The sequence below is a fragment of the Amblyomma mixtum genome, chromosome 2 (assembly GCF_055824585.1).
Source record: "Amblyomma mixtum isolate Tamu chromosome 2, ASM5582458v1, whole genome shotgun sequence".
In the NCBI taxonomy this organism is placed as follows: domain Eukaryota; kingdom Metazoa; phylum Arthropoda; class Arachnida; order Ixodida; family Ixodidae; genus Amblyomma; species Amblyomma mixtum.
The window spans coordinates 256,257,773-256,278,908 of record NC_143013.1 but is presented as its reverse complement, the minus strand read 5'-3'; the positions used below and the strand labels follow the sequence as shown (position 1 = coordinate 256,278,908).

Here is a 21,136-nt window from a genome sequence, read left to right as displayed (position 1 = left end):
TGCAAGTCATATTGAGCGCAGTAGTACATGTACAACACAGAAGCAAGAGCCCATCATTTTCTATTATCATATTCTCAAAATTCAAAGCTCAAAACGAGCCATTAATAATTTTTATGTTCACATGCACTGAAGAAAGAATAAAATATGCAGTAGGCATAAGCAAGTGATTTGTTAAGAAAATTATTTCGCAAGTAAAAATGCACAAACAATGAACTGTTTAGAAATGTGTATCTGGACACTTGGTCATACGCAATTTCTCAGAAACCATTTTTTCTTCTCCCATCAATAAACATCTACATTCAAAGCATACTCAAATCTGCTCCTGTAACTGACACAGTGTGTACTAGGACTTATAATGAGACCATATACTACATAACTATTATTTTCTAGACTCATTATATTGCAATGGCAACTGATGCCACTCTAAGGAAACCTGTGTTGACACAGCACTGCGTGCACATAAAACTATGGGGTGTGCCTACATGTAGTCAATACAGTACCTTAGGATACTGATATGCACCAGCTTGCATTGTTTTTACAGCTATTGAAAATACCTCTTCTCCATATGTAAGCAGTAACACAAGCTGAGGTGTGTGCATGTGTGTGTACTATCACGCTCAATATGAGTTGCAACGCGCGGTCATTCGACCGGGGCTCGTTCCGTGGTGTGCCTCCTCCAAACAGTCGCTCGGAATTCTGGGGGAAACTGCTTTTCCAGGAAACAACAGCACCCCCGCTCAGGAAAAAGTTCCTCCCAGAATTCCGAGCGACTGTTTGGAGGAGGCACACCATGGAACGAGCGCCGGTCGATGACCGCGCGTTGCAACTCATATTGAGCGCGATAGTACATGTGTGTGTGCAAAAACAACATGTTTATCCAGACATTTGCCCCTGTATTGACCATATCTTCTGTTGATTTTGAACCTCCTCATGCATATAGTTATTCAGCGGTCTCTGTGGCACATTTTTACAAACAAGACATTGTTGGAGACTAAACACAAAGGCACCCATGTGCTGTGTGATGTCAGTGCACATTACCCATGTGATGTTGCCCATGCGGTCTGGTCAGAATTATTCCCAAGCCCTCCATTACTGCACCTCTTTCTCTTCTTTCACTCCCATCTTCCTCCCTTTCTGGGCCTTTCCTTTGCTCAAAAGCCAAATTTTCACAATGTTGGCTGTTTGCCCTTTTTTTCTTGCTACCATAGTGTACACTGGCCACAAGAATCTCAAAGAGCTTGCATGTTTCAGAGAAATCGCACTAAACCCAAATTCCATACAACTCTTGAGACTTCTCTCAGATGCATGTCATAATGAGCCCCTCAAGTCCCTACCACCGTCTGCTCAATCCAGTACAACTTGTTCAGAGAGGAATCATGAAGTACCTACAATGGATGCTCATTAATTTCAACTCACTTTATTCAAACTGATGGCCTTGGTCTCGTCAACATTGAGAGTATTTAGAAAGGCTACCCTAAATCCAAACACTACATAATTAAAAGTTCCTTTTCACTTCAAATTATTGAGAGTTGGTTCTTGTACTTTCCGTTTTCACCTAAATGTCAATGGCACTGCTAATAATGAATTTTATTCTGACACCGCTTGACATGACGAACTGATCAAACAAAAACATCAGCAATGTAATTGCCACTAATTTAGTGCAATACTATTCCCATCAGTCAAGAGCCACTGCAGTGCACAATAACCAGGTGACTTTCCAGCAAACACTGCAATCAGTTAGATACAGTTATACATTCCTGGTGCATGAAACAACATTTCACAATGATAGCCACAATAACATGCATGCCGCTATGTTAACTGCATGTATTGAGCAAAAAAGAATTACATCTTCATAATAGTGATTGGAAGGCAACCCCGTTGCATATTTTGTCCTCAAACAAAGCTCAGCACGCTTTAAGCAGCCTATTCACCAATCAGATCTGCCAAGCCTTTGTTTAAATGGCGATATTCCACGTATACCCTGTTTGCCAGAACCTGCAAGTAGCAAAGCAAAATAAGACACTATTTGCAAGAGTTGAAAATGCCATACAATTGCTGTAGCTAATCATTATGTTCTAAAACAGACTTTACTGCACGCAGTGTCACTAGGGTTACTACAAAAGGCTGATACTATCAAATCCTACTGGTTTATTCTGGAGAACCAGCATCATTACCAACTCCGGTAACTGCACATAGCTGTGTTTTCTGCACTGTCACTCAAAAGTTCTGTAAATTCTCTTGTACTTCTGCTTCCAATTCCTTCCCCTGCAGTGCTGCTGTTCTCACTACACTCTTGATCTTGATGAATCTGGGCAAAAGCTTTCAAAGCAGGTGTTTGCTACATTTTGTCCAATGCATTACTGTTTTCTCCCTAGATGGCAGAACCCTGAATGCACACAACCGGAAATTCATTATGTTAGAGACCGCTGTTTTGCCATTCCCTTGCTCTTGAGATTCGGGACATTTACAATGTACAATCATCATCACGCGTGTCTACAGCAGTGGAGCTGTGTGTTGTGGAGCAAACAACGTGAAATGTTGACGAAGCTGCTCTATAAATGGTGTAGTGCAAATGCCAGGGCAAATTGCATGTCTATGCTGCTTCACACCAGCATAAGGCAGCATGCGAGCGCTCTAGATGACCGATCTGATGACTGTGCAATGGAGCCAGGTTTCAAGAACAGGTTTTCTAGTGTGCCAAGTCTCATTACGTTATTGTACTCAGTGCACTTGTCAGCAAAGTGAGAGTATGACACAGTACTTCTGAATGCACCAAAGATGCAAAAAATTACATTTTCAAGGTATAATTCACCTACAGCTTTCTGCTTGACAAAGCTCGAATTGATCTTTATACACGCACTAAGGCTCACGTCGTCTGTGAACTGTGAAACACAAATCCATGGCTGTGCAAAACTGTTTGAAAACCAGATGCTACTCAAAGCAAAAAAAAAAACACGGATGTTTTCGCCACAGCTGGCATGCATGTCGCAGGTGCAATGACAAATGCAAGCTTCCGAGACGAGAATACAGAAATGCTGAAACATTGCTCCCTGCGGTAAAGGCTCAGCGAAAATTCCAAATGTTTGTTGCACGCCGAGGCGTCAGCTTCTGCCGACATATTGTTACGCGACAAATACCCAAACATTACCGAAAACGCCACGGCAGCGGACAATGGTGCAAATTATAGAGGAGAAGAAAAAAGCGGAACGTCAACGACATGCCAGAAGTTCCTTTTAGCCACAGTGCCACGACAGTTTCTCAGAACTTGCTTTTCTTCCCTGCATTACTAGCAGGGAAAATAAAGAAAAAAACAAAAGCAGCTCATGTGACGTGACAACGCCCAGAGCTTCTCCGGTTTGAACCAGAGCAGCGCATTTCAGTCGTGTGATCTCGATCAGCTGCAGATCATATTCATTGCATTAGCACCGAGTATCAAAACCCTCGTACCGCGTAACACTAATAAACGAAACACGCCCAATCAGCGCGGTTGACAGAGACTGTTCAGCATCGCCACGAATGCCCCAGCGATTCCTAGACCACACTACATTCGCAGGTTGCAATAAATTTCGTTCGTCTCGACTTTGGGGCAAATCATGCACGGCTGCCAGTCGTCAACAAAATGCCGTTTAAGCCTAAGGCTCTCGGGAAAAGACCTCTTCGCGGGCAGACAGGCGACTCACTTTCAGCGTCTCCGTTTTCAGATTGATGGTCCATGCTTTTGTCGTCCATGGTGGTGCACTTGTGACACGGGAAGGCGATTACTTCATAGCACAAAATTTCGGAACCTCATCATCTCGGGATGCTCTTTCCGCATAGCGGAAGTCCTGAATGGGTGACAGAAAAAAAAAGTAAGCATAAAGCCGCCCTCGGGGCTCTAAGTAGGCAACTGGCGACGCTCTGAACGCCACCTGGCTGCCAACGCTCAGTTCCGGTCAGCTGAGCTGGCTGATTGATTCGTCCCGCTTGCTAAGCAGCTCGTAAACTAGCCGTGCATTTGCTGTCTTGTTTATTTTACATGGCGCGTGCAATCTGAACTAATATTTCAGAGTAGTTGTTTATGAAGAAGCTAGTGATTTCGGTTTCGGTTCCGACGCGGTGCGCGTCAACAGATGCGAATGGTGCGTGTGCAGGAAAATCATTGCGTAAAAAATAAACTCAAATCCATCAAGCAACAACGGAAAGGGAATGAGGGGCTCGCTATAGTACATATGAGATAAGCCAACAGCCACAGAAACCATGAAACACAGAGTAGTTTTTTATTTATTTATTTTGTGTTGTTGATCAATAGAGAATATTACTGAATATGTTATCGCTTAAAGATAATTGATTAGAAAAGCAGAAAAAAACTACCACATGCCGCCGGTGAGAACCGAATCCACGACCTCCGAATTACGCGTCCGGTGCAATATATATATATATAAACTGTTGCGAGGAAGGAAGACACTATGAACCAAAAGTGGTGTACTTATAAAGTAGACTGACACACGCCTAAACATGAGGGTTTGCTGACGCTTCGACTGGGGACCATATTCCAGACGAGCGTTTATAGAGGTCAGAAAAAGGTTGCTAAAGTCTTTACTCACACTGACTCCAACACTTAACAATTTCGAATTCGACGATACCCATTACATACAAATTAGCGGCATATTTATGGGAACAAGAATAGGGTGTAATTATGCAAATATTTTCACGGCTATCTTAGAGGAGGACTTTCTTGCAGAATCTGATTACAAACCACTTTACTATAAACGTTTAATTGACGGTATTTTCTTAATTCGGCCACACGGTGCAATAGCTCTTCTAAATTCTATTAGAGCATTTAGCAGTGCTCACCCGTCCATCAAATTTTTCTGCCATTGCTCGCGCTCAACAGTAAATTTCCTGGACGTCACAGTCACGATTTCGCAAAATCGGCTCATTACCAAGCTCTACCGGAAACCCATGGACACTCAGCATTACTTGCATTTTGAAAGCAGTCATATGCGGCACTGCAAAACGGCGCCAAGCACACCGCTAAGTGCATCTGCTCAAGGAAGGGTGGCTTCATCTCTAACTGTACAGAACTAAAAGGCGTACTGTTGCAATAAAAACATCCCGAAAAAAATCATTGATGATGCCATACACAGAGCGGACAGACTGAACAGCGAAGGGAGTCTCGGGAGCCCCAATGCTACCGACAAACCTAGCCGCACGAATCTAATTCTAACACTCTGCCTCTGTTCCAAATGTCTCGCACATTCTAGAAAGACACTATAAGGTACTCGTCTTAAAGGAACGCTGCAAATATACTTTTACTGAGCCACCACGGGTCATGTACGGACGGAACAGAAACATTCGCGACATTTTAACTTCGTCCAAAATTAAGCGCAGAATGGTAATTTTGCAGTCCGCAATTTGTGCTGCGCAGAATGTTAGAAGCCTCGTTGTCAGGTCTGCGCCCGAATGAGCGCGCATCAATCATCGCCTTCAGCACAGCCTCCAATTTTTCGATCAAAATCGAGGGAAACTTTAGTTGTGACAGCCTCTTGATCAGTGTTCGACGTGTCACCTTCAAAGTATCGGACAAACAGGGACGCGCTTCCGCATACGGTTCAATAGTCATCGTGCACAAGCTAAATCTCTTCCCAATCTCCCCTTATCCAGATATGTTAAAACTGCTGGTCACGAATTCAGGAACCTGAAAATAACCATTCTTGAATCAAACTTCTGCTCGTATCATATGACAGCTAGAGAAGATATACAAGTCCCTCGTAAGACCAGCCCTTGATTACGGCAGTATCATCTGGAATCAACATCAAGCGTACCTTATCCATCCAAAACAAAGCCCATCGGTTTTTTTTTTCTTTCAAAGTATTCGCGGCACGTCAACACAACCACACTACGCAACAGAGCAGACATCCAAACTTTGAAGAGCCGGCGAGCTGCTGCTTTAAAGTTTCCTTACCTTCTTTATCATGACCGCATTAATATCAACAAACGCGATACCTTAAACAACCACACCAGCACTCCGCCAGAACAAACCATGACAAGACAATCAGGTAATTTATCACCCGCTGTAACACTTTCAATTATTTTTCTTTCCGTCCATCCTAGAATTATGGAATAATTAAGCTTCCACGTGGTACTGTAACCTCGATAGCTGCCAAGGTGCAAATATTTTTTGACCAGCAACTTGCAACATTGTCAGCAAATGCATTTATGATTAGTGGCTGTAAAGCGCCAATTCACGTACTGTGTTTCATGTGAATGTACTCGTAGGTGTTTCCGAAATAGCTGCACAATGCTCAGTGTTCCTTGTTATCCTGTTTTTGTTTTCTCTAAGATATGCACTGTAAATTGTCTACAATTATAATTTTGTACCCACTCCTGTATGAGCCTGTGAAGGCTTACAGTATTACTAAATAAAATAAATAAGAAATACGGGAGTCTTATCTCACCAACAAACTCAAAACAGCTGCCACGTGGCACTGTAATCTCGGCATCTGCAGATAAATTTGCTGCCAATTGAGGTGCAAATATTTTTTTCACCAGTAAACTGCAACGTTGTGAGCACATGCATTTATGATTAGTGGCTGTAAAGCGCCAATTCACGGACTGTGTTTCGTGTGCATGCGCCCATCCATGTCCTCTCCTCGCCCGTGTCTTTTTTAGCGCAATAGGGGATATTCAAAATTCCGCAAGTGCGCTTTCCCGCATAACAATGTTGCCCCCAACAAGATGGCGGACCATGTGATTCCAGCTGAAACAAAGCAAGAAAGACTGGTTTTTTGTTTGATTCTTCCAAAATACGTTTCTTACATTCTATCCACACCTTTAGCGCCTGTCCTGAAGCCCATGTAGTTCCTTTATAGCGAAGTCGGCCATCTTGTTAGAGGCAACATTGTTATGCGGGAAAGCGCACTTGCGGAATTTTGTTTAAGCATGTACTTTCCGAAATAGTTGCACAATGCTCGTTGTCATTCTGTTTTTTTTTTGTTTTCTCTAAGATATGTATTATAAATTGTCTACAACTGATTCTGTACCCACCCCTGTATGAGCTGTGAAGGCTTACAGTACGTATTACTAAATAAAATAAATAAGAAGAACGAGAGTCGTATCTCACCGACAAATTCAAAACAGCTTCCTTAATGAAAGCCCTAGGAAACTCGGCTGTCTACCTAAAGAAGAAAATTCACAACTAAATTCATAATTTAAAATGAAAAACATACTATTCCTTCTCAGTCATGAGCCGCAAGAGTGGAGCACTCCACAAAAGGTTGTATTTGTTTTTTATTTTTAATTTATGTTTCAAGTTACTTTCGCAGTCTTAGTTATTTCTTTACTCTTTAGAATTTTGTTTCTATATATTCTCTTTTTTTGGACATCGGTTACTTTTATTGTCATTATTTCCGCCTATCCTGCCACTCTCGGGTGAGTCACTAGGGATGATGCGACACCTCAAGGCAGGTCTGTTGGGTGCACTAGAGTTACTGTATAATGCCACGTATCGTTGTAGTGTTTGTTCGTTCACGCTCAAGGCTGCAGGAAAGGGCTGTTATCACTTTTGTTCGTGACGCGAGAAGCGACCACACTAATCTCGATTGATCGCAGCCATGAAAGGCTGCATCTAGGTTTTTCCAGATTTCTGTAGATGATCTTGTCTTGTTATCTGGAACTTTCCTTGCCGGCTTTAAATTGAGCGATGCCGCGAGCGGCGGACATTGGTAGATCGACGATTGACGAGCACGCTTGTTGCTTGCGCCGCCACCGAGTGATTCAGATCTTTTGCGGGCGCAAGTCAGCCCTAATAAAGAGCTTCGTTTGCAAGTATTTCTGGTGTCTTCCTGACCGCTGGACTGCCGTCACTAAAACGTGACAATATGCTACCACGTGCACCAGGAAGCAAGGGAACAAAGTTAAGGGAAAAAATAGCGCACAAGAGAAGACGGGACAAGCGAGGAGACACAGACAAGCGCTAACTTTCAACAGACGGTTTATTGCAAAATCGGGAGCATATATACACATGTCCAGAAAGGCAACAAAGAACAGGATCGAAGATAACACACACCCCCTCGACAGCCATCTGCTTATCGTGCCAGATATGCAAGCTCTTTTTTCGACAAATTAACGGAAGGTTCACTGACACAATCCGGTCCAAAACGCACGATGTTCGACGCTTCAACAATCTCCCTGGTAAGTTGGTCGCGGTGATGGTACAAGATTACAGTATCTTCAAAAATTGTAAGACATGTGACTGTGACCCTCCTTGCCGTCCAATTTTTGAAGATACTGTAATCTTGTACCATCACCGCGACCAACTTACCAGGGAGATTGTTGAAGCGTCGAACATCGTGCGTTTTGGACCGGATTGTGTCAGTGAACCTTCCGTTAATTTGTCGAAAAAAGAGCTTACATATCTGGCACGATAAGCAGATGGCTGTCGAAGGGGTGTGTGTTATCTTCGATCCTGTTCTTTGTTGCCTTTCTGGACATGTGTATATATGCTCCCGATTTTGCAATAAACCGTACGTCTGTTGAAAGTTAGCGCTTGTCTGTGTCTCCTCGCTTGTCCCGTCTTCTCTTGTGCGCTATTTTTTCCCTTAAGTATGTCATACCAACATGCCCAAGCCACATCTCTTCTGAAGGGAACAAAGGCCCAGGGTGCAGCCACGGTTCCTTCCTCCACCCTTCATCACACCTTTGGCCACACACACATGCCTGTAGTAAGCCTTCGAGGAGATGAGCGTCTTGGCTGTGGAGCCAAACCTGTTCAAGAGGCGACATGTGGAGTCATGGCACATCCGGCTCACAAAGGCGGCGATGAATAGGACTCAGGAACGCTCCCCTCCGCGTATGTTAGTGGACTTCGCCACGTGCTAACAAAGGGAGAGCTGGAACACTTTAGTCACCCGTGAAGAAGGGACCGGGTTGGTCCCGAAACGTGGGGCAAAAATAAAAATATTGGTTGATGTCAGTTTTCTCTCAACTATCTCAAGAACCCAACGAGACGGACTTCCGTCGAAGATGTTTTCGTTCAAAGATGTCAAAGACACTATTTTTTGGAAAAATTAGGGGCCACTCCACCGACATCATCGTCAGGTACTTGCCCTACTCCAGGCTCGAAGACTCTTCCCGGAAAACTAGACCGTAATCCACGTTCCTGGATCCAAATGCCTATCCGTCTGACGAATGTCTTTCCTTCAGTCAAATCTGTCAGATCAAGAAAAACGTGTTTCGACCGAGCACCACGCGCTACTGACAAGCACCTCTATCGCATTGCGCTTTCTCAGTTGATGTTTTTCTTCATGCATTACTTGAAATAAATTTGCCAATATTTTAAAATTTTTCCTTTTTTTCACCTAGTTTTATGAACCACAGCGATAATGAAGAATTAAACACTCTCGATTAGCTTCACAACTGCGTATGTGTAATTTTATTGGAGATACATGTATTTGTTCTAAGATCATATTTTAAATGAATACGATCCCTTGAGGTGCTTGGCTTAGAAATATAAGACGGGCATCCCGGAAACTTTGATGGGATTGCGCCTGGGCGAAGGCGCAGATGCGAAAGTGGTGCAGTGGTGGTGCACCCTGTAACTTCGTCGATGTCGGGGGCCTCTCGCACGGTGTCAGCCTCAGTGAAGTGAAGCTCGCAAACCTAGAAGGAAGTGTAATTTTAGTTTAGCAGCTGTAACTTGGAAAGTTTTCTTGAAAGGCTGCATTCGCTACCTGCAGTGCTAACCAGGTGCTTAGTTCAAACACACTTTTTTTTTTTGCAATACATGCGCTTAAGCTTATCGTATTTTGCAAAAGTAACTATTCCTTGAAGAAGTTTCGAACATCTTACCCTGGAGTGCGGTACGTGATACAACGAAGTTCTCTCGTAGTACTGCCCTAATCCATGTGTTCTGTTCTTCTTAATCCCGGTGAAACTTGAAAACGTGGTTTTTGGGACACGATTTGTAGTTAGTCCGGCAATTGGGCACGCAGCACTTGTTAGGCATATCACGGCAGAAGCGTAATCCATATTCCACTCTAGCGATGGCACTAGAACATCGTCTCGGACACAACCGCACGCGCAGCACGAGGTGTAGGCACAGTCAACGTCTAGAAAAAACTGTGCGTTCGGAAGCATGTCGCGACATGCCGTGACTTTCCCCCAGGCAATGAAAGGAGTGTCACGTGTTTCCAGAACGGATCGCATTGTCGTCTCCTTCGTCCCCCACTCTGACTTCTCGGTACAGGTGGGGTTAACCATTGTGTACCTTCCAGGCCTCATTTTCAACACGAGTGCGCTGCTCGTAGCTTCGAGACGTACTGTACATTTTTTGGCGTCAGGGCCTTGTTTACTCGAGATGGTAGTTCGATCGACGAAGGTGGAGGTAATCAACTAAACAAGCGACGGGAAAAATGTCGCCTAATACAAAGAAAAAAACACTAATTCCGTTTTCTGTTTTTTTTTTTCCCCCACTACTTCCTTTGCATTGAGTCGGCATTCTTTGCCCCCCTGCACTCCTGGCCAGGAGGAGCGACGACACCTCGCCGCATTCTTCCACGAAGGTAGCTTCACGGTCACGCACTTTGTCGCCCATCTCAGCTCCCATCTCCCCCTTTTCTGCTGCTTCCTATCCATGTTTACTTATTTGTCTGTGTACTTACCTGTAGTCATTCTTACTTTTTATTTTTTCACTTCTATTTAGTTGTTTCTTCATCCTCTATGCGTGTTTAGCTCACCTCTTCCGCGTCCAAAAGGTATTTCGTGCAGTTCCATTTGTCTTACTGCAGTTCGTTTCTGGTGTTGGACTGGTTCTTAACCTTGCCTCTTGTTGGAGCGCTTGTGTAGGGATTGATTTGAAACTTGTGATACTTGCGGATGTCTTATTTTGTACCCTGTTGTGCTGACACAAGCCTTCCCTCAGTGGGACTTTGCAGACTTGTGCAATAGCGTTTTTTCTTTTCTTTTTTCTGAGGTGTTCGGTTTGGCATTTCTGCTTACCCCATACCTATTAGTTTCTCTTAAAAAGTTACTTGCTCATTGCTTGCGCAGGGTTGAAGCTCTTCACGCTTGTCACCGAAATGCGTTAATAGGCGACACCTCGAGCGTCACTCCCTTTTTTTTTTCTAAGAAAGCCATGAGGTGGCGGGAAAAGGAATTTTCCTCCCCCCCCCCCCCCTTTATTTTCCTGTCCTTCCCTCCGAACACCTGCATCCGCGTTAGGAGATCGCCCCTTTTGAAGTTGTCACCGATTTTTTTTTTCCTTTTCCCTTCTTTTTAAGCCTTTCTCCCCCTCCCCATTGTTTGCATTTGTGCTTCACGCTAAGCCTGTACCTCGCACGGGCTTTAAAAGCTGCGTGTTTCGAATGCCGGCTGCATGAAGGGTTTAGCGCGAGGGGAGATGAGTCAGCAGCCCTGCACTGTGCCCTTCTTCGAAAAGGTGAGGGGTGACTGCCCCCAAATCTGCGTGAACCTGAAGCGCCGGCGGACATTGCCAGCTTCCGAGGTAGAGTGCAAAGGAAAGTTGTGTACCCACCCCTCCCTAGATAACAAACACGCGACACTCTGGCGCAGACTACAGACACACACTCTCCCCTCACCCCTTAACCTTGCCCACTATCATCCATCCTTTCCCACTTCTGCATGTGCCCTTTGCCCAGAACCCTTCGCTTCTTCCCTCCACATCCTTTCCCTCTGCATTTTCTTCATTACGGGCCCTCTTTGTCTTCTTTCACTCCCACTACCTCCCTTCCTCTACGGTGCGGTTCAGGTGTCCACCGAGATGACAGAGAGTTACTGCGCCATTTCCTTTCCTCAAAAAGCGTTGCGTTCAAAGGGCAAGGCATCGCGCCGAACGGGTGGTGGCGTTCCGTGGCCTCCCTGGCAGCGCTACAACGCGCTGTCGCGTTCCACTCCTGAAGGCGAAGCTTAAGCGTCATTAATTAGCAGTTAATTAGTATTCAGGCAGTAATCAGTAATTAACAATTAATTAGTGATTTGCCATCACTTAGTAATTATATGTGACGCCACCAGTGCCACAGAAACAGCGAAGGTGGTGCGGAAAACGCTTCTGCCTCTACCCACTTCAGACAGTCAAAGTGCCCCCTGAATTTTTGTGTCCTTTCAACAATTTCCCTCCCATACAGATAAAGGGACGTATCTCCTCTCCCTTTTCGAAGAAGAATGCGAGATTGCGGTCGGCGTACGAGGGTTTTTGGTTGGAAAATTGTAGAGGGCGCTCGTTATTCTGCAAGTTATCTATCAGTATCAGTAAGCTATCAGTTGTTAGTGTGTTGACGTGTGTGCCCTGTATGTTTCTTCTAGTTTCCCCAGTGGTGGATTATCACTGGACGTGAACAAACACGCACCCCCGCACGTGTTAAGAAGGGTGACGTGGTGAGTCACGCTTGAGAGTGCCTCTCAGCGCAGCTTTGAAACCTTTCGTCGAACCGTCCTCTCCCTTTCTCTAGGCTCTTTCCCTGTCCTCTCAGAGCGTCTCTGTTGCCGCCCTCAGGAGGGGTTCTTCGCCTCTCGCACCAGCAGTTCGGCCTCTGAAATCTCCCCGTTCGTTTCGTGCCTTGATTTTTCAAGACCCGTCATGAATGCAGTGAGTAGTATCCTCGTCGTTATTTGACGTTCTGCTGCCCGCCTTTGGTTGCGGAGGCTCAGGTCGTGTTTATCGCGTTGGCCCGAGACTATAGATTCGTTCCCACTGACTCTTCAACATGCTGCCGGCTTTCGACATCGTCAAGCTGCCAGTTTTAGCATGGGAGCGCATATTTTCATTTCTGGACGGAGGGTCTCTGGTAGCATTCACAGAAGCTTTTCCCAGTCTTGAATATATCACCTTCCAGGAAAGCGTTGTTCGAGCACTCAGATTTACGCTCGACACAGATGAGCGCACCATAAAAGACTTCCTCGCAGCAAAAATTTCCAACCGCGTGAAGAAGCTGGACTTAAACTGCATTGCGGTTCCGTCAGCAGTGCTGATAAACTGCATTTCCAGGTGCAGAAATCTGAAAGAACTGTGCTGTGTCAACTGCGTAATTCATCCTGTGTATCTATTTACCCTGCTAGCTATCAAATTGCCTCAAGTGCGGCGGCTTGAATGGTCTCTCCACGATGGCAGGTTCTACGAGTGGCGGGTGGGCCACGACTTCCAGCCGTTGTGTACACAACTGGAGAGCATGTACGTGGAGCTGGAGCCTAAGACAGAGAATTTCAGTCGTTTAACTCAGATCCTGCAGCTATGCCATCAGATGCGAAACTTGCACGTCCACTGCATCCGCAAAGCCACAGCATACGCACAGATAATCGACATGTGCACGTACTTTGCTCGTCTCCTGCCGAGTTTGGACACAGTGAAGTTCACCAGCGAATGCGCCTTCTTCCCTGGAGAAGAAGAATGGCCCTGGCATATTCCGCTGCCCCCGGTTAAAGCCGAAGACATTATGCTCTGCAGCCTAAGCTATCAGCTGAAGCCGGTACTTAGGAGTAATTTGGTCATTTTCGAGGACGGACTGCAGAGCGAGCAGCTTAGAGGAGTCGGGCAAGTAATCGGGGCCATGGAAGCCATCGACCATATAAAGCTTCGCCGCCTTCCCAAGGTCGTCTCGAAGCCCGATTGCTGGACGGATGTCTCGTCCCTGTGCCTAGTCCTGAAAGCCCCTCGTGGAGACAACTTGCCAGGAACTGCATATGCCAGCAGCTACCACATCGAAGCAATACAGCTATTCTTCAAGAATTGCGTGTCCAGCATCACAGAGTTGAACATGACGTCGTTCCACTTCGATCACGGCAGCGATGGGTCCGCGATCGTGGGCTCCACTCTGCCTCATCTACGGGCGCTGGCGCTCACTCCCTGCGGGGTCAACCAGGCCGACGCCCTCACCTTTCTGGCGCGTGGATGCAGAAGCCTAATGCAGCTGGAAGTCCGGGCGGAGCGTGACGTAATAGGGGAATGTACGTGTGAATTCTGCAAGACGCCTCTTCGTTTCAGCGAAGCGGGCTTCGAGGAGATGCAGAGGACGACCAAGCTTTGGCGGCTGAGTCTGGATGACGCGGCTAAGTTGACATCGCTGGATTTCCTGCGAGAGTGCCGCGTCACCGACCTGCGGTTAAATCTGTACAGCCTCGAGGAAGAGGCGACAGACACTGCCGACCTCTACGCTACCCTGACCCGACTACTGCAAGCCAACACGAGGCTCAGCTTCCTGACGATTGAGACCCGCGGCATGCAGCCGCAGCACAACGCATCCGCGCAGGGCCTCGCAACCATTTCCACTCTGAAACATCTCTGCGTACTCACGGAGGCGGTGACCAGCGATGTGGACGTCTCTTCCTTCTTCGAGTAAGTGATTAGTTTTATGCTTGCATGTACTACATATATTCGCACGTTTCCTTTATTCATATATCGTCTTCTATCATCGTACCTCGACACCTTAAGTACACTCGCTCATGACTCAGATCCACTCACATCAAAAACACTAACGTCCCCTCGCACTCGAATACTCACATGCCCATTCACAGTTTCACTCGCCATGAAGTTTGCAGAGCATGTTTGCGTATAGACGGCACATCCTTCTAGATAGAGTTTTCTTTTCTCCTTGTTTGCTGAGAGTGGAGGGTGTGAGATTTGACAGTGGCTCTGTGTGCGCGAAAAAGAGTGCGAGGCGGCGCGGGGACGACCGTCGTCATTCGCTTCATCGCTTAGTGGGCAAACCTCAAGCAAGCGATGGCAGCAGGATACGTGCACCAGCGGTATAAGCAGCGGATATGTGTTTTCGTACGGTGCCTGCGCACTCCGACTTAGTAAACTTAATAAACACGCCCGTGACCTGTCCCCTCGATCTGCTTGGAAGTGAGCAAACTATGGAAAAGAACAGCTGCTCTGTGAGTTTGTCTGTGCCTGCGCTCACCGCAGTGTAGTCGGTGCCTGGGATCGAGCGCTGGACATACGCCTCACCCTGAAGTGCTCTCGACTCCAGCTGGCTGCAAACATGGTTAGCTCTTTTCTCCTTATTTAAATTTTGCGGGTCTGCCTCATATCTACAGCAAAACTAAATATTTTCTCTACGGCGACCGCCGATGACCCAGCCGACGGGGGAGGAACTATGTGACAAACTGGAAACGGCAGCCGGTTCTCTGATGGCTAATAAAGGGAGGGGGGGGGGGGGGGGGGGGGTACACGGAGAAAACGACGCTCGTGGGCAAGACGGCCTTTGCTCGGGTCCCCTCCCCTAGCGTAGCATGACGCGGATCTGCCTTGGCCCCAACTTATGTTGCACATGTGTGCTCCTACGATTGCTGATGAGACGACGAGTGTCTAGATTAAAGGTGACTACGAAATGGCTACTTTGCGATGAGGGATAACGTCTGAAGTATGCATGAACACCGTGGACGCACGTGGGGACTATGAATATTTTTAGAGGTGTGGGAAATCGAGACTTTTTGAAAAGATCTTACCTCCAGGGAAAGGAAAACCACTGACAGTTTTGCCTCGCGTAAAAGGGATGCAGTGGATGACCATTGAAAATCGCTTTACAATCGCCCCTTGGACTTGGCTTCCCCTAGCCAGAGCAGGTGTGCGCGACTGTTGCACTCGACGCCGAGGACCGACGGAGCCCCGCCCCTTCCAACCCCTTCGTCCCCCCCCCCCCCCCTCCCTTTCATATTTGTGGCCCTATGGAATGAGCGTCCCATGGCCGGACAGAAATGCCTTTCTCCGCTGCCGCGCTCGTCACTGCTGTCTCCCTTTTGTCCCGCGTCACTGACGACTGGCACCGTCAGGTCACCGCTTGGCCAGATCACAGGGTCTGTGACCCGGTGGTGGCTTCTGAGCTTCACCTTGGCGGCGGGACGCACTCTCGGCGAGCTAGCGGCACCTCTGGGGGATAGCCTTTTGACAGGGAGGCCTACGCAACACTCGCCAACGACGTCACAGACTGCGCTTTTGGGTCCAGCTGCGTGTGAGTAAAGAAGGCGGCAGTTTTTTTTTTCGCTGCCTCGGCACTCGCTCCCCCCCCCCCCCCCCCCCCCCCCCCAGCTATCATTTCGTGGTTCCTTTTCCCATGCGAAAAGCTCACAATGGTGGTGGTAGTGGTTTATTTTAAAAAAATAAAAAAAGATGAAGCAAAAGAGCGTTGTCTAATAATATCTAAGATATAATATAAGAGTGTTGCTATCTAATATCTTAAACACCGGAACTGCAGCCGGCGAAAATGAAAGGGGAAGGGAGAGGATAGTGAGGATAAGTATAGAGGGGAGCGATAGCAAGAAAGGACGGGTTAGCTGCCTTGCCAGCAGCTGATTTCTCTCACTCAAGCCAAGGTTGAGAGCAGCACAATCGTGGCGCGCGAATGCGCTAGTCACGTGATTTTTTTTTTGTATTTCGCGTGCTTCCTTTGGAGCTCGGAAAAAAAGACACGTGAGGCTTTCTTTGTCGCAAATAAATGGAATGGGTGTTTCTGAAGGTGCTCTCCAACTTTGCTATTCACATCTGCTGTCTAATGTCAATATTTACGCATTTAGAAAAGTTATCTCAATTGCTAATTAATTATTTGCAAAACAAAAAAATGCCTAAGATGCGCGAGCCGGTTGGTAGGTGTATGTAAGTGCTTTCACTGGCCTGCCTCAGATATCTTATTTTTTAACCCTTGGCTAAAGTTAGCCTGGACACCCGGTATAAGTAGAGCCAGTGCAGTACTCCACCCTGCACATACCGGGACATAAAAAAAAATCCTAAGCGTCCACGGCAGTGATGGGTGCCGCTTTACGCTAATTAATGCTGATAAGCGGACAGTCGTTGTCTCAGCAGCAAGCATTGGAACTAGTAATATGGGCGCGAGGCGCGTAGAAGGCGCGACAAGTGACACCCATCCTTCTAGCAGCGGCAGAGAGGAGATTGGTCAAAGGGCCCGACAGATTCATTGCCGCTCATAACACCCGCGAAGGGTCTGCGCCCATGTCAACGCTAAACTATAGCAAAGGGAACAGGAACAAAAGGTTGCCGTCGCTGCGCCCGCTGATTCCTCTACTCTGGTCCTCCAAACACACCCGCATGTTGCCTCACCCTCCAGCGCTCTCGGCAGTAAATATTCGCTCCCCTCAGCTGTAAACAACATAGAACACTAACCGCATACTGTCCGTGACGGAGCGCAGCGGCATGCTTGTGAAGCCAACCAACCACTGCGCACGTCTCCTGCGCCGCTGCTTATCGCACGCCTCGTCGTACCCGTCTGCATTGATGAATGAAGCGTCTTTTCTTTCCCGCTGCTCCTCTTGTTTACGCCGTCGTCGGGAAACACGCGGACAACTTCGCTGTCGCACCTACTGACCACTCACATACACTCACGCTCACTCACACTGATGCCAACTGTCACTCATCATCACAGACGTGAGTGCGAGTGAGGTGTAATGAGTTCACGCAGAGTGGCTTTTTGGGCTTGTTGGTACATATAGTTCCAGATACACTGTAGCGCAGCAAAAGACGACGCAGCAAAAGAGACGAGAGGACACAAGAGACACAAGCGCTCGTGTTCGTCTCTTGTGTCGTCTTTTGCTGCGCTACAGTGTATTGACCATCATACACTTTTCTTTCTTTCTTTCTTTCTTTCTTTCTTTCTTTCTTTCTTTCTTTCTTTCTTTCTTTCTTTCTTTCTTTCTTTCTTTCTTTCTTTCTTTCTTTCTTTCTTTCTTTCTTTCTTTCTTTCTTTCTTTCTTCCTTTCTTTCTTTCTTTCTTTCTTTCTTTCTTTCTTCCCTTCTTTCTTTCTTTCTTTCTTTCCTTCTTTCTTTCTTTCTCTCTCTCTTTCTTTCTTTCTTTCTTTCTTCCTTTCTTTCCTTCTTTCTTTCTTTCTCTCTCTCTTTCCTTCTTTCTTTCTTTCTTTCTCTTCCTTTCTTTTTTTCTTTCTTTATTTCTTGCCAGAAAATCAGAATGTGCGTATGTATTTTTCGCTTCACAGGTTCATGCAGGCCGAACTGCCTCTCCTGCAGGTGCTTCATGCACACTACATGGAGACGCGATGGGGTCTGAAGCAGGTTACATGGCTTCGTCAGCGCCATCCGGTTACGGCTCAGCTCTGGAAAAAAGAAAAAAAGCGGCGGCGCCTAGGAAGCGGCGTTTTTCTCGATGACCGGCCCTGCTTTGGCTGCTCCCGGAGGTCCTTCATCGGTCTTGCAAAGCCTAGCAGCCTTGTTTGAAATGACATCGAAAACACAGTCTCTAAAGCTGCGGCGCGTGCGGCCAACGATCCCTGTTTCGACTTGTCATGATAGTCGTCTTGCCATGTGTACATAGCTCCTACTGCTCGACATTACAGCAGTGAATGCATTTCTTGCTTTTTTTCTGCACTCCCTTTCCTCATGTGCGTTCGCTGAATAGTCTTTAATGCATGTGTTCTGTGTCCCTTGTGAGTGCTCGATACTTGTGTTTCTTTTCCTGGGCACTAAATAAGAAGAAAACACATTAATTACTGTGGGATTTACTTCTGCCTTGAGGCGAAACTGTAGTTACCAAAGGCGTGGGGCCTTTCGCTCGGAATTCTAGTGCCATTAGTGAATGTGGACATTGCCGTTTGTGGGTCTATTGCAAGGAAATGGAGAATACCATTGATACAGTGCATAAACGGAAAAGAAAAAAAAAATCACGGGCAATCAACGCTTGATGCTTAAGGGAAAACGTTGGCAAATGAGCTCGATTTTGTGAGCGCATTGACTCGTGGTGACCTCTTTGTGCAGTCACGCAAACTAGAGCGTGCGCCAGAGATCTGTGACGCACTCTGCGTAGCTGCGACATGTGCTACAGCGTGAGAGGCTAGCAGTTTAACACATAAGGAGGAAGGCTGCTTGTTATGTTCTCCAGCGCCGACTTTGTCAGCCCACTCCACCACCAGAACATGCGTTCTGGGGTCTGAGCTAGCCAGCACGGTCTCCCACCGCTCGAAAGATGAAGCGGTAACTAGATCATCCGGAGGTGGCTCTATTTTGCAATCCCATAGGATATTATCATAGTTGGCTCGTTGGCCGCAGTGTTTGCAGTTCGGGTTGTATAGATCAGGATAAATGTGCGCGAGGAGTGATGGAGTGCGCATCGATCTCGTCTGTATACGACGCCACGTAGCCTCTTGTTCTTTAGTCAGGCTTTTGTCCGGAGGGGGGAAAGCTCTCCTCTCTAGTTTAAGATGATTGGTTAGATCATGATATGTGATCGTGGAGTCTTTCGTAAAATTCAGGGAGCTAGACTCATCCACTGCCCGGTCGACGAAACCTGGGGCTTTATTGTGGGCTGCCTCGTTCCCCGGATTCCCCGAATGGGCTGGGGCTCATATCAGTTCGGAATAATTTGGCGAGAATTTGGTGGCGTTAAGTGTTATAAGGGAGGTGTTTGTAATTCGCCCTTTTGCGAAATTATTGATAGCTATTTTGGAGTCTGTGAGAATGATGCTGTCTTGGTAATGCGCCAGGGCGAGGGCTATAGCTGCCTCCTCTGTCGTTTCAGAGGATTCCGTTTTGATTGTTGCTGAGACGACGAGGTCGCCATTCTCCTTCACAGCCACAATTTCAAAGGCATTCGTATGTTTGTATTCTGCCGAATCTACATAAATTGTTCCGGCGCACTGTCCGTATTTGTTATGTAGGGCTTTGGCTCGTGCTTGTCTTCTACCCTCATGGTGTAAAGGATGCATGTTTTTGGGGAGTGGTTTTATTAGTAGGGCTGCTCTATAGCCGCGGGGCAAGTCTACTTTAGAGCCTTGATTCGTAGGTTGAAAGCTAATTACAAGCCTGGTAAGAATACTCCTGCCAGTTCTGGAATTGGCTGATCTCGCCGTTTGAGCCAATAAATGAGCTTCATTCAGTTAATTGTAGGTGTTGTGTATTCCTAACCTCATAAGCCCTTCGGTTGAGGCATTTAGCGGGAGCCCTAAATAGGCTTTTTAGGCGTTCTGTATCATGCTACGCAATTTGTCCTTTTCTGCTTTCAAAAATTTGAGATAAGGGGTGGCATAGAGTATCATGCTCAGCGCAAAGGCCTGCACTAGTCGCCATAAATCTCTCTCCCTCACTCCTTCTCATCGATTATCTATGCGGCGGGTTAATCGCGCCTTGGCTTCTACCGTGCATTTTAGCTTAGTGAGTGTGTCATTATTCTTTCTATTTGTAAATACAACCCTAGTATTCTCATTGTTTGTACCTCTTTGACGGATCTTCCATTGCCATAGAAGTTTATGTGCGGCGGGGGAAGTCATAGCCTCTTTGTTTATGTCGTATCACGAAGAGTTCAGATTTTTGCTTTGAACAAGTGAGGCCGGATTCCTATGCGCATGCCTAAATAATGTCCATTGCTTCTTGGAGTGTCTTCTATGTAGCCTTCTTTGGTTACCCAAAGCGTGATGTCATCTGCATAGAACGTGTGATGTAGGTCTGGTATTTGTGCGAATTTGGGGGTAATTTTGATTTTGGTGAGGGAGAGGTTAAAAAGGAAAGGGGACAGGAAGGAGCCCTGTGGTGTTCCTTTGACCCCTAGTGGGATTGGGGCATACTCTATTGTTCCGACCGTTATCACTGCTGTTCTGTTTGTGAGGAAGGATTGTATGTGGTTGAGCGTTTTTTCTCAGGGGTTGATTTCTGACAAGTTTGTCAAAATGGCTTTTGTGGGTGACGTAGTCGAAAGCTTTAATAAAGTCTAAACCTAGTATTGCTTTCGTTCCTGTTCCCTCGTCAGCTTCAATTATGTCCTTGTTAAGCCGCAAGAGTGTGTCCTGGGTAGATAGTTGGGCCCTGAATCCTAAAATTGCCCTGAATCCGAAAGACGCGGGTTCGATCCCGGCCGCGGCGGTTGAATTTCTTTGGAGGAGAATTTCTAGAGGCCCGTGTACTGTGCGATTTCAGTGCACGTTAAAGAACCCCAGGTGGTCGAAATTTCCGGAGCCCTCCACTACGGCGTCCCTCATAGCCTTAGTCGCTTTGGAACGTTAAACCCCATAAACCAACCAACCAACGACAACCATTCACTCACCCTCTTGTCCACTCACTCTCATTCACGTTCACTCATTCTTTCCTTGTTTGCTGACAACGGAGGGGATGAGCGACTGCCCTCGTGGCTCCCCTAGCATAGCCTGAGTCGCAAAGGTGGGGTGGTGAGCCGCCCAGGCTTTGTCGGGC

At 46.7% G+C, this 21,136-nt stretch overlaps 1 protein-coding gene across 4 annotated transcripts in view; it reads right to left on the bottom strand.

The window, feature by feature from the left end:
- LOC149363620 (rab GTPase-binding effector protein 1-like) overlaps positions 1 to 3,842 on the bottom strand; it is a 59,250-nt gene extending 55,408 nt beyond the window's left edge. For all 4 annotated transcript variants that reach the window (XM_089573603.1, XM_089573602.1, XM_089573604.1 and 1 more), the window contains exon 1: positions 3,681 to 3,842. In XM_089573603.1, the coding sequence (XP_089429729.1) occupies positions 3,681 to 3,729 (49 nt within the window). In that variant the 5' untranslated portion in view covers positions 3,730 to 3,842. The remainder of the gene's footprint in view (positions 1 to 3,680) is intronic.
- Between the last annotated feature and the right edge of the window lie 17,294 nt (positions 3,843 to 21,136).